Source organism: Bidens hawaiensis, unplaced genomic scaffold, assembly GCF_021521415.1.
Source record: "Bidens hawaiensis isolate Kalapana, Puna unplaced genomic scaffold, B.hawaiensis_p1.1 tig00008602_1, whole genome shotgun sequence".
NCBI classification, from domain to species: Eukaryota; Viridiplantae; Streptophyta; class Magnoliopsida; order Asterales; family Asteraceae; genus Bidens; species Bidens hawaiensis.
Window position 1 is genome coordinate 78,528 of NW_027491620.1, and position 13,637 is coordinate 92,164.

A 13,637-nucleotide genomic window follows, 5' to 3' on the forward strand; every position below is an offset into this window, starting at 1 on the left:
AGAAAGGCTGTTGTGCCATGACAAGAGAATGAGAATGAAACCAAAGGAAATGAGGTGGGCTTTATTTTATGAGGAGGGCAACTTTTTGGAGGGTTGTATTGTATGTATAGTAATGGTGTCATTTGAGTGAGTGAGGGACTGTTGTTTGTTTTGTTGCTTGCTAACAAACAAAGGCATCAACAACTTATGTCCCGTTAAGGTGTGGGACAACTTTTGGGATTAATTCTGAAATTTTTCGCGAGTTTGGGATGAATTTGTTGTTTTATTACCTAACTCAATTACCCGATATCAAAACCTCATTACCTAATTATATACCTAAGTAACCTGATATAAAGCATACCTTAAAAATTATTATTTGATTTTTGATGAAATTGTTTTAATTCTTTTCATCAGGACATAGTTTGATGATCTGGTTGGAGTTATTGTTCCACGGGTTTTCAACAGCCTCAAACTCAGTCAAGGTAACAAAATGTGACCCAAGTCCTTGGCAACAAAAACATCTCGAGGCTCAGAAAAAAATGGGGTTGGTTGTTTCGGATTTGGTTGGGTGTTTTGGGTAGGTTAGGAGTGAAGGGTTCGGGGGTAGGTGTATAAGTGGTTAGCTTCAAACATCCCTTTTGACTTTTGTTTTGGTTCTACTTTGTGAGCCAACAAAGTGAATTAAGTGAGAGAAGAATGCAGGTGAAGCTCAACCAATGTGTAATCCTTGGTTCGAGAACCTTATAGTGAACTAGGGTTTGTGAATCGCCTTCATTCAATCCACATTGCATGAGTAGGTATTCAAACCCTAGAGAGAGTTCTTCAATTGTTCCTGACCCTTGTTTAACAAAGTGAAGTTTAGAGAAACTTTCCTGAATTTCACTTAAAAGAGGTTCTTCAATTTATGCTAATTTCTAACCTTATCTTTCCCTTGTTGTTCCGGCTTAACCACCCATATATTAGCCTACCACCTAGAAGAATACTAAGCATACTTCTGTAATGTTAGTGAAATAATCTTAACATTTATGTCATCTAGGGTTTGCTTGTAATCAACTACATGCTCCATGGTGCGAAACCACTACACAAACTCGTCGGGATCAAGCTAATCATCATATTCATGGATGTCGACCTTGTTTTCGCTGTGATGATTACGTGCAGTCTAGTGATGACCATAGGCTTTATAATCTTTCACATTGAAATTGTCATCAATTTCTTCCTCTTTTGGATGGTAGCAACGGTGAGAATGCTCTTAGTGCCATTACTGTTCAACCATCTTGGATAGTTCTGGAACTTTTTCTTGCGACATCCGGATTTGTTGCTCCAAGTATCATTGGTCGGTTGCCATGTTTTTTTAGGTGTAACATCCCCAAAATTTCGATCCAAATTTGACAACGTAGGAAAGTTGAATGATCAAAAGTGAAAAATAATATCCAGGAACCCATCGCGCTACGTGATGAGTCCAAGGAGACGGCCATCGCGTATCGCGATGGGCCATGATGACACATCATACATGTGTCACCTTTGGTGACACGTGGCAGCAGGACGTGACACGTGGCTAACGTGTCAGGCCACGTGTCAACATGTGGCGGGCATGCAGAAAGGTACCCGTCGCGATACGCGACGGTGTTGAAAATGGAACCCATCGCGATCCAAAATGGGCTATAAATAGGGCAGGGTCACGGCATTTCTCATACACACCTTCCACTCTCTCTCTCTAAAACAACTTTCTCTCTCTACCTCGGTTTGCATGTCGAACACCGTTTTGCGTGTCACCGACCCGACAAATAACACATCGTAATCCGTGCCAAATACTCGGTGTTTCCTTGAAGTGCGTGCCACTCAAGAAACCCAACATTCTGTCTCGAAGTACGTGCACGACCCGGCGACCAAACATTGCTTCGATTTGCGTGCCAAGAAGAGTTAATCAAAGAACGTCTCGATAAACGTGCATAGAGTAGAAGTGCTGTCCGTATAAACTTAGGAATATCTAACTCCGAATACCCGTGCGAGGTAAGGGGTTCTGCCTAAGTTATTATTATATGGCTTAGACCATAGTTGAAGTTATAGCTGAACCTTGATTACGATTTAAGAATAAAATAACTTTTCTTAAGCAAAGGTTATAGTCAAAATAATATTTCTTTATGACTAAGAAATATAATACAAGAGATTATAATTATGAAATGAATGTTTCTTCTTGAAGAAGGAATTCAATATAGATGTTTCTTCTTGAAGAAGAAACGTAGCATATAATTGGTAAATGAAGAAAAGAACTAAAGGTCCAAATGTTTTAAAATAAACAAATGATTTTATCAAGGTTAAAAGCTATACGAAATAGACTAAAGGTCTAAAGCTAGATCGCTGATCTAGTTATTTATACAAAAATGTTATTCTCGTACTATAGGTCCGAGGTAACAAAACAAGAAGGAGAGAACAGAAAACGGGAATCAGTATCAGAAACTGATTATAAACAGACAAGGTGAATACGCCCCAAACCTCTTATAATGAGTCTGAATGTTTGCATAGGATTTACGAATCCTTAAAAACCTTGTGTACAATAATAAGAAACGGACACTCTGATTAAGAGTATACATGTGTCTGGATCCAAACATACATGGTGACTCGGCATTTCCCCGAGGCCATGCATATCATCAACATGCCTCTGAATGTCTACGGGACTGTTCAGAGAAATGATATTGTGTATATAATTAATTGTACATGGTACTTAGGGTAATTTGATCCCAATGTAGTTGGGTGCCTAATGAGTAGTCACAAAGGTATTATTGTTGGTTTCACAAAGGTATTGAAAAGAGATTTTAGAGTCAGCGTTATTCACCAGCTTTGTGCTGACGTATTTTCCCACCCATGTTACAGGGAAACAAGAAAGGTTAGAACAGACAAGAAAAAAGGAATAGAAGATTGGAGTTACAGTCATTAGATGCTATCTGGTGACTCAGATATTTTATTTCAAAATATTATAAAAGAGATATGTTTTTCCAAGGAAATGTATTTGAAATATCAAACGGGTAATTAAACCCGAGATTTTAATAAGTTTTCAATATACATATTTTCAAAGACTTCTGCTATAAACCGCAACTCTTATGTATTTACAAAACAGGTACCAACAATTGGTCACACGCCTAGGCCCTAAAGTCGGGGTGTGACAGGTTGGTATCAGAGCCATCAATCTTAGAGAATTAGGTATTTAATTATACCTAGGCTTTGATTAAGGATAAGTTTTGAAAACTTATTATACGAATATTAATTCAAGCAAACAAGATACTTAGTTGAAAAGTATCAAGAAATCATTCATAACTAATACGGATAAGATATAACAAATAAGATAGGAGTGTCTTCCTATCCCTAAAATCTAAACTCGCGCAGATGTCCGATTGTCAATCTAGCCAAGGATCATGTCAGCCTCGATTTGGCAAAGGAAAAGGATTTATGGGAACGTCTTTTCTCCCAATTCCTATATCTAGCGATGAAGGTACATGCCAAACAAAAATGGAGGAAGATTCAGATTCATTTGATTCTAACATTCCACTAGCTCGGATTATTCAAAATCAAAATGCGTATGGAGACCTATCAAGTAGATCCAAGAAACCAATGATGCCAAAGGAAAAAAGAAGTAATGACGTATCCGGAAGAATATCCTCGTGAACAAGAATATTTTCCGGCAACTCAAGATCCTTACTTCACTTGCACTCAAAAGGAAGAGACAATGAAAGAGATGGAAGTAGAAGAAAAAGAAAAGGAGACTATCAAGAAAGATAGCAAAATAAAGAAATTAGTCATTCGATGGAAGAAATAGAACCTTAATAGAGAGTATAATTGTAACAAAAATAATATGCACTCTTGTAACTATAATAAGATGAATAAAATATATGTTTTAAGTTCTTCGAATATTGGACTTATCTTTTAAAATTTTATTGTAGTATGTCAAGAGAAGAAAGTGCAAACTCTCACAACAGTCCTCCCAAGAAATCGGGAAAGGAAGAAAACATTAATAATAAAGATAATGAAATTCCCGCCCAATATAAAGAGGGAATTCAAAAGATGATTAAGGAAGCTATGAAAGACTTTTCTACGAGTCAAATTCGACCAAGATCTAACAAGAGGAGTCAAAGTAAATATGTTTCTTTAAGAAAGGAAGAAACTTGTGATAGCTCTACAGCTAATAATAACCCAAAGAACAAGAAACGAAAGAAACGTAAGATTCAAAAAGGATGTAACTTTAAGAACTTTAAAGTTTACAATCCTAAGGAATTTCATGGAGACTCGGATGGTATAGCCGCTGTGAGATGGCTAGAAGAACAAGAATCAATCGTCACCATAAGCAAATGCATTGGTGAAGAAGCCATTCAGTACTTTTCACAAATGTTCAAGGGAGAAGGTCTTGAATGGTGGAATACCCAAATTCAAAACAAGGGTCGAAAAACAATGTATAATTTAAGTTGGGAAACATTCAAAGGTCTCATACTGAAGAAATTTTGCCCAACTCATGAGATGGATCGAATTCAAACCAAGTTATGGAATCACAAGGTTATTGGCACAAATCTTAGGGAATATAACACTAAATTCCTAGAGTACTGCCGATTGGTTCCACATCTAGTAACTCCGGAATATAACAAAGTAACTCGTTACATATATGGACTACCAAGAGAAATAAGAGACATGGTACGATCCAATATGCCAGAAACAGTTGATTCGGCTATGGAATTGGCTGGATACTTAATCAACAACATGATAAGGAATCAAGAAGAAGAAAAGGAGAAATACAAAGAAGCCAAGAAACCAAAAGATTCCGAGAAGTTAGAGAAAGAAGAAAGTGCTCCCAAGTCAGCCTGTAAGACTTGTGGAAAGAAATATACTGGAAAGTGTTGACTAGAAAATTCAAACAATTGTGCATACTGCAAGAGAGCAGGACACACAATAGAAGAATGTCGTAAGAAGCTAGGAGTATGCTTTACTTGTGGAGAAACGGGTCACTTTAAGACTGAATGCTCGAAAAGAAAAGCTAGTCAAGATTAATGAATGACAAGATCACATCAAGGAAATGTCAAGATAGACTAGCTAACTTTTGTATATTAATTGTAACTCCTTCTTAAACGATAAATTTTGTAATCAAAGAAGGGTATTTAAATCCCTAAGTTATAAATGAAATATTATCATATAGATCGTGTTAATACACAAGAATGCTTATATTCATCACCTCTAAAGAACAATCAAGAGGTTCAAATATTGAAAAGTTCATCCGAAACTTAGAACAAGAAAACGTTGAGAAAAGTTATCATCTAGGAGGATGATATACCAAACGTTACAAGATATTTAAGCAATTCAACTGATGGAATATTATTACCTACCTAGTAAGGTTGATCAAAAAGTCAAAGAAAAAGAACTCGAAGATATTCAAGAAATACAATCGTTAAGTATAGAAAATGCGATTAAAGTCAAAGTACAGGAGTGCTGCTAGAATACAGAGAACATCATTGATCAAGATCAAGTATAGAATGGATTCGATAGACTGAATCTAAACAACAACTTAGTAGAATAGATTCGACAGATTTAATCGAAACAACAATGTAGTTAACATCAATAAATGTTTAGAATACATAACGGTAAAGTAAATAGTTAAACACAACTGATCAATGTGTTTAGCAATTTATAATTACTAATGATATTCTGAACTATTGATGGTTACATCATTGAAGGATGTAAGTTAGCGACAAAATAAAGACCCTAGTCAGTCTGCATACAACAATAACCAGATTAGATAGAATCTAATCAACAATAGAAAAGTAAGAACCATTCACTCTTAAACCAACGAATCTCGAGGACGAGATTCATTCCAAGGTGGGGAGGATGTAACATCCCCAAAATTTCGATCCAAATTTGACAACTTAGAAAAGTTGAAGGATCAAAAGTGAAAAATAATATCCAGGAACCCATCGCGCTACGCGATAAGTCCAAGGAGACGGCCATCGCATATCACGATGGGCCGTGATGACACATCATACACGTGTCACCTCTGGTGACACGTGGCAGCAGGACGTGACACGTGGCAGACGTGTCAGGCCACGTGTCAACACGTGGCGGGCATGCAGAAAGGTACCCGTCGCGATACGCGATGGTGTTGAAAATGGAACCCATCGCGTATCGCGATGGGATCCAAAATGGGCTACAAATAGGGCAGGTCACGGCATTTCTCATACACACCTTCCACTCTCTTTCTCTCTAAAACAACTATCTCTCTCTACCTCGGTTTGCGTGCCGAACACCGTTTTACGTGTCACCGACCCGACAAATAACACATCGTAATCCGTGCCAAATACTCGATGTTTCCTTGAAGTGTGTGCCACTCAAGAAACCTGACATTCTGTCTCGAAGTATGTGCATGACCCAGTGACCAAACATTGCCTCGATTTGCGGGCCAAGAAGAGTTAATCAAAGAACGTCTCGATAAACGTGCATAGATTAGAAGTGTTGCCCGTTAAACTTAGGAACATCTAACTCCGAATACCCGTGCGAGGTAAGGGGTTCTGCCTAAGTTATTATTATATGGCTTAGACCATAGTCGAAGTTATAGCCGAACCTTGATTACGATTTAAGAATAAAATAACTTTTCTTAAGCAAATGTTATAGTCAAAATAATATTTCTTTATGACTAAAAAATATAATACAAGAGATTATAATTATGAAATTAATGTTTCTTCTTGAAGAAGGAACTCAGTATAGACGTTTCTTCTTGAAGAAGAAACGTAGCATATAATTGGTAAATGAAGAAAAGGACTAAAGGTCCAAATGTTTTAAAATAAACAAATGATTTTATCAAGGTTAAAAGCTATACGAAATAGACTAAAGGTCTAAAGCTAGATCGCTGATCTAGTTATTTATACAAAAATGTTATTCTCGTACTATAGGTCCGAGGTAACAAAACAAGAAGGAGAGAACAGAAAACGGGAATCAGTATCAGAAACTGATTATAAACAGACAAGGTGAATACACCCCCAAACCTTTTATAATGAGTCTGAATGTTTGCATAGGATTTACGAATCCTTATAAACCTTGTGTACAATAATAAGAAACGGCCACTCTGATTAAGAGTATACATGTGTCTGGATCCAAACATACATGGTGACTCGGCATTTCCCCGAGGCCATGCATATTATCAACATGCCTCTGAAGGTCTACGGGACTGTTCAGAGAAATGATATTGTGTATATAATTAATTGTACATGGTACTTAGGGTAATGTGATCCCAATGTAGTTGGGTGCCTAATGAGTAGTCACAAAGGTATTATTGTTGGTTTCACAAAGGTATTGAAAAGAGATTTTAGAGTCAGCGTTATTCACCAGCTTTGTGCTGACGTATTTTCCCACCCATGTTACAGGAAAACAAGAAAGGTTAGAACAGACAAGAAAGAAGGAATAGAAGATTGGAGTTACAGTCATTAGATGCTATCTGGTGGCTCAGATATTTTATTTCAAAATATTATAAAAGAGATATGTTTTTCCAAGGAAATGTATTTGAAATATCAAACGGGTAATTAAACCCGAGATTTTAATAACTTTTCAATATACATATTTTAAAAGACTTCCGCTATAAACCGCAACTCTGATGTATTTACAAAACAGATACCAACCATTGGTCACACGCCTAGACCCTAAAGTCGGGGTGTGACAGTAGGGCTTTTCTTTTGTATGATAAATTGTATTTAGCTATGATACCATATGAGCAACACTGGATCAGGAACTAGGTTCATGAAAAGAAAAGGCAACAAAAAGTGGTGTTAAAATATCACCACTAAATGGCCAGTTGGAACGATTATAACTGCAGTTACAGTTGCACCTCTAGTGATCAAGAACGTTATCCTTTGACCACTACTCGATTTCCAATTACAAGTTAATCCGAATTCAAATAATGACTTTGACTAAAACTATGAGATAAAGTAATTTCCAATCAAAAATCGACTTCCGTGTCATTCATCATTTGTTTTAGAATACATTAAAAAATCGACTTGCATGTAGGTTAATTTTCTGAGCATATTTTTTCACTAAAAATAATGGCTTTCAAACCTTAATCTAATCACTATTTAAGTATGCTTAAATTATATTCAAATGATTATGTACTTAACTACACTTTGGAACAATGGTGAATTTTGACATATTTTAAACTAGGTTAGGTACCCGTGTGATACACGGGTTGGATAAATTATATTATAAAAAAGTTAATGAATCTAAAGATGCACTTAAAACATCTAATAAATTACAATGAAGACAAATAGAATTACATGACAAAACTCTCTAAAAATATCTTTATATACAACGTTCGTAATCTTTTTTTAAACTTGACCATCTTCATAAAAAATGAGTACTTTGAGTCCTCTTGTTTTAACTCTAGACAACACAACATATAACTGGCCATGGGCGAAAACTGGTTGTCTAAGAAATAAACCAACCCTAGAAAGTGATTGGCTTTGGCTTTTATTGATTGTCATTGCAAAATAAACAACAATTGAAAACTGCCTCCTTTGAAATCTGTGCGGTCACCAATATTGGTTGGTATAAGATTTGTTCTTGAAATATAAGTGTGGTCACCAATATTGGTTCCAGATATGACAACTTCAATAACACGATTATAAAGTCTTTTTACCTATAGTCTTGTTCCATTACATAGACCATTTTTTTTGTAAACATTTCTAAGTAGCATGATCGGTACTCCAACTTTTAGTACTAACTTGTGATTTGGCATTCCAGAAATTTTTAATCCATTTAAAACATCAGGAGAGTACATATTTTCTTGAAGCGTGTCACGAACATTTTCATCTGGACATATACTATCATAGCTAAGGTATTCTTTCTCTTCTCCTGGAAACATGGACAAAAACGATCGTTAACTTCCTCAATGACCTCATTTGTTGGTGAGTAAGGCTCATTCACTAAAGAAATCTGGATTTTCATAGTCTCTGAGGATACAAGGATATACAAAGTTAATTAATTGTGAAATAGGATCACTGGTATCCTTAATAAGAAGATCGTCAGGAATATCAAAAGTAGCGTCACCATCATTTTGACCATCAAGTTTTCCCTCTCCAAGATCCAAAAGCCAATTAGCGAACTCTGTTGTTTCTTGTATTTTAAATTTGTCACTTCCAACGGTTAACCTCATATTTTTTGTTAGTTTAATTAGTTTACAAATACCCCAAAGGTAGGATGAACACAAAGATGCATTAACAATGTCATGCCTCGTGCCGCCTTGAACAATAGGAAGAGTTTGTCTAAAATCACCACCAAAAACAACAACTTTTTCACCAAATGGCCTTTCACAATTCATGTTACCATTTTGACCCAACATGTCTCTCAAGGTTCTGTCCAAAGCTTCAAACGCATGTTTATGAGTCATAGGTGCCTCGTCCTATATAAATAACTTTGTTTTCTTTAATAAATGAGCATCACCAGTGTTTTTTTAATGCCACAAGATGAAACCTCAGTAAGATTTATAAAAATTCCAAACCTTGAATGTGTTGTTCTTCCTCCCGACAATAATAAAGATCCAATGCCGCTTAAAGCAACATTCAAACCATTTCTCCTTTCGATCTTATTGAAGCAGAAAGTGTCTTCCACAAAAAGGTTTTACCAGTTCCATCATAACCGTAAACAAATAATACAACATTAATTTGGTACATATTGTAAACGGTTATATGGTTACTATACACTAAAATTAACAATATCTAAAATTGTAATATTTAAATCATTTATGAAGGTAAGTATAATGTGTAAATTTAATATTGATATGATGATTGATAAGGCTAATAAGGAATGTTTTATATCTTAATTAAAATTGTATTTTAATCAATAAATTTAATTAGAAATTACATGAGTGTGCCACTTGTCAAAATATTAGGCCAAATAAGGGTTTGCGGTTCAACCAACATTTTTGTTTATTATAATAGTAGATAAACTTCAGAGTTTGAGAAAATTGTTTTCTGATTAGTCAGTCACTGTTTTGGAGCAATTAAAAAATAACAATATAAATCCTATTCGGGTAAAATATTAATAAATGAGCTAGTGAAACAATTTATTGTTGATACGGTTAGAAGGCCAAATGTTAATACTTTAAAGTGTAAAAGTCGATTATGTCTGGTAGTCTGCATGGAAATGAAAACTGTTCGAATGAATAAAATAATAAAATCAGTAAATTTTAGTTAAACTTAATATAGAGGTAGTGTAACAAAAAGATCCAAATACCATTAAGTACCATCCGCGAGTCAGAGGGGACCCTCTTATATGTCACCCGCGGGACATATAAATCATCTGCAGAACTCAAAGACAAAGGAAGAACAGTAGTACATCCTAGAGACTATGTGCGGAAGGATCTAGACTAGGGCTGTGAAACGGTTCAAAACCGCGAGAATCCGAACCGGAATCGAAAATGAGTGAAAAATAGAATCGGAACCGGAACCAATTATAGTAAACCGGTTCGGTTCTAGAACCGCTAAAGCCGGTTCTCACTAATCGGTTCTCGCTAGAACCGGTACGACCGTTTATTTCTTTGCCTTTCTTTGTTTTCCTTTCCTCGATTTCTTCTCTCTTTACTTTTCATTCGTATCCTCTTCTTGATTTCTGATAAGACCATTCATAAGATAACCGGCTAATTCCATGGCTAAATCAGCGGTTTGAGGCAAATGAGATCTTACCATATCTCTAATTTCCCGAGGTAACCCCCATATGTAGCGGGTTACTTTGTTGGATTCGGGTATTACCAAATGTGGTACCAATCTACAATACTCATGAAACTTAGTATTGTATTCTCTGAGATTAGTGTCTTCCACCTTGAGGTTCAAAAACTTAGTTTGAATAAGATCGATTTCATGCATGGGAGAGAACTTTCGTAACACCAGTTCTCTGAATTCTTCCCACTTCAATTGGTACATAGTTTCTCTATCCTTTGACATGATCAGGGTATTCCACCATTACAAAGCCTCACCTTTAAAGTATTGAGAGGAGTATTGAATCTTTTGAATATCAGTACAATTGCTGATGATAACAATGGACTCGATTTCTTCAAGCCATCATACAGCTGATATGGCACCTTTTTCGCCATAGAATTCTTTTGGTCCAAATTCCTTGAAGTTCTTAAAACTACTGCCTTGAATTACTAGTTGTTTCTTGAATTTACAATTGAGTTTGCTCTCAGCGTTGGAGCTATGAACACTTTCTTCATGATGAGAAGGTTTTCGATATGGATGACTTTTAGAAGATTTATTTGAATGCTCTACTTATGTTTGTGTGACCCTTCCTTCATTGCATTGATGAAGGGAGTCATTGCATTATGAATCATGTCTTGAATTTTGACCATATACTGCTCAGGAATCTCCTGTGCAGGTTTTGTTATATCCTTGTTGCTTCCATGAGTTGAAGCTTCATCATCATTCCCTTGATTGTTTGGATTCGACATTCTGTAAACAGAATAGATTTTAGTATGAACGAAATTCTTTATTTATATACTAATGATTTAATGTTTGCAACGGATGTGTGACATTTGGTGTTAGTGCAAAAGATTGATTCTTTTATGAAATGTTTAATTAAGCTTATTGCATTTCGAGATGATTCTTTCTAATATTTCTTGAGATTGTTCGTCTTGAAATGACGCAATTTTAATTATTCTTTATTTGAGAATTTGATGTTTGAGATAATCGTATGAAACGATAATTATTTTCCAAGTATTTTGACGATGATAGTCGATGGGGTTCTTTGAGAGGCATCAATACTTTCTTGTTGTGCATTCTTGAAATGGTTGGTACATAAATAGACCACAAGAATTTCTATAATTCTTATTTCTAAGTCATATTTCATTTAATCCTTGCTAGTTGTCTCGTGAAGTGTTGACTTTAGATTAATCATCCTTTTTAATCTTTGTCCACCTGGACCTTTCCTTTATTTTCTAGTTATTACTCTCTTACTTCCAGAGGTACTTGGAAGAATTATCTTTGAGAGTTTGTGCAATCTTTTCTTGACATAATTCTTTTAAAAGACATATTACAAATTCGGGAAAATTTAAATACATCTCTTATTTATGTTTTTACAAGATCGCACGATATTTATTAAAATTGCATTTGTTTACAACTACTAAGATTCTTATTTCTTCATCGAATAATCAGCTCCTTGTCCTTGGTGCTTTCTCCTTTCTTCTTTTCTTTTTGTCTATCCTCAGCATCCATTTTTTCAGTGTGAGCAAAGTAAGGATCTCCCTGAGGATTTTCTTCTGGATAAGTCATTACGTTCTTTTCTTTTGATACCATTGGATTCTTGGATCTACTTGATACGTCTCCATACGTGTGCTGATTTGGAATAATCAGGGCTAGAGGGATGTTTGAATCAAACGAATCTGAATCTTCCTCCATTGTTGTTTGGTATGAACTTTCGTCACTAGATATAGGAATTGGGAGAAAAGGTGATCCCATATAGCCTTTCCCTTTACCGGATCGAAGCTGAACGGATTCTTCGCTAGATTGACGATCGCACGTATGTACGAGGTTATATTATGGATAGAGTGCGTTTTCCTATCTTATCCGTATTTGTTATATTTTATTGGTATTAAATTTTTAATCATTTAACTATTTCTTTGATATCCTTACTTGGATACTAATGATTATTATAAACTTATTTCTGATCGAAGCCTAGGTATGATTACCTAATTCGTTAAGATCAATGACTCTGATACCAACCTGTCACGCCCTCACTTAGGGCCTAGGCGTGTGACCAATAGTTGGTACCTGTTTTGAAAATATATCAGAGTTTTAGCGGAAGTCTTTAAAATATATTTTTATTTAGCGGAAGTCTTTTTAATAATAAAATATTAATTTATATTTTGTAACATTAGTTTATTTGTAAAATCGTTATTTATAACAATAATAATATTTGATTTATTATAAAGCTTTTCGAATAATAAATATTCGAGAGTTTGATTTGTAAACCTTTTTTGATTTATAAAACTTGTTTAAATATTGTTTGCAATATTTTAATAATTTTAAAACTGAGTCATCTCTAACTTGCGAGCATCTATCTCCTTGAATGGCTCTAATTCCTTGCTACCTGTACTAACTTTTGTATCCTGTAATCATGGGGGGGATACGTCAGCGATATGCTGGTGAATCGTTGACTCTAAAAACATTTTTATAAATCTTTCTTTGAGTGACAAGATAGTTTTCATAAAACAATCTCAGCAGAAACGTCTATTATTTCTGGGATTGTGCCACTGCCATACACACACAATTACGGTTCTCCGGGAATTGACTCCATTTGGAGAACTTTTATTATGACCTCTAGTCTGCGGCCACGTAGCCTTGACTGATAGACTAGATTGATTATGTTTGGATCCAGACACATGTGTACTCGGTCTGAGTTGTTTTTATTTTCTATCTTGTATTTTAATAGGGAACACGTAATCCCATAAATCTTTATTTGACTGTCTTTGTTTAAGATAAACAACCCGTTTATCTTGACTGAAAAAGGTTTAACGTATTCACCTGTGACTGTCTGTTCTGAATGATGTGGTGATCTCGTTTGAAAACCTTTGTGAATGAGTGAATGACTGATTGAATGATTGACCTATAATAAAATAGGTTTATGTAAATACCCGGATCGTCTCTTAATCC

The 13,637-nt window shown here is 35.3% G+C and overlaps 1 protein-coding gene across 1 annotated transcript; it reads right to left on the reverse strand.

Annotated features, from left to right (window-relative positions):
• Window positions 1–8,911: 8,911 nt before the first annotated feature.
• On the reverse strand, window positions 8,912–9,382 carry LOC143529608 (uncharacterized). The gene has a single exon (XM_077025369.1). It carries the CDS (start codon window positions 9,380–9,382, stop codon window positions 8,912–8,914), a length of 471 nt encoding a protein of 156 aa, XP_076881484.1.
• Between the last annotated feature and the right edge of the window lie 4,255 nt (window positions 9,383–13,637).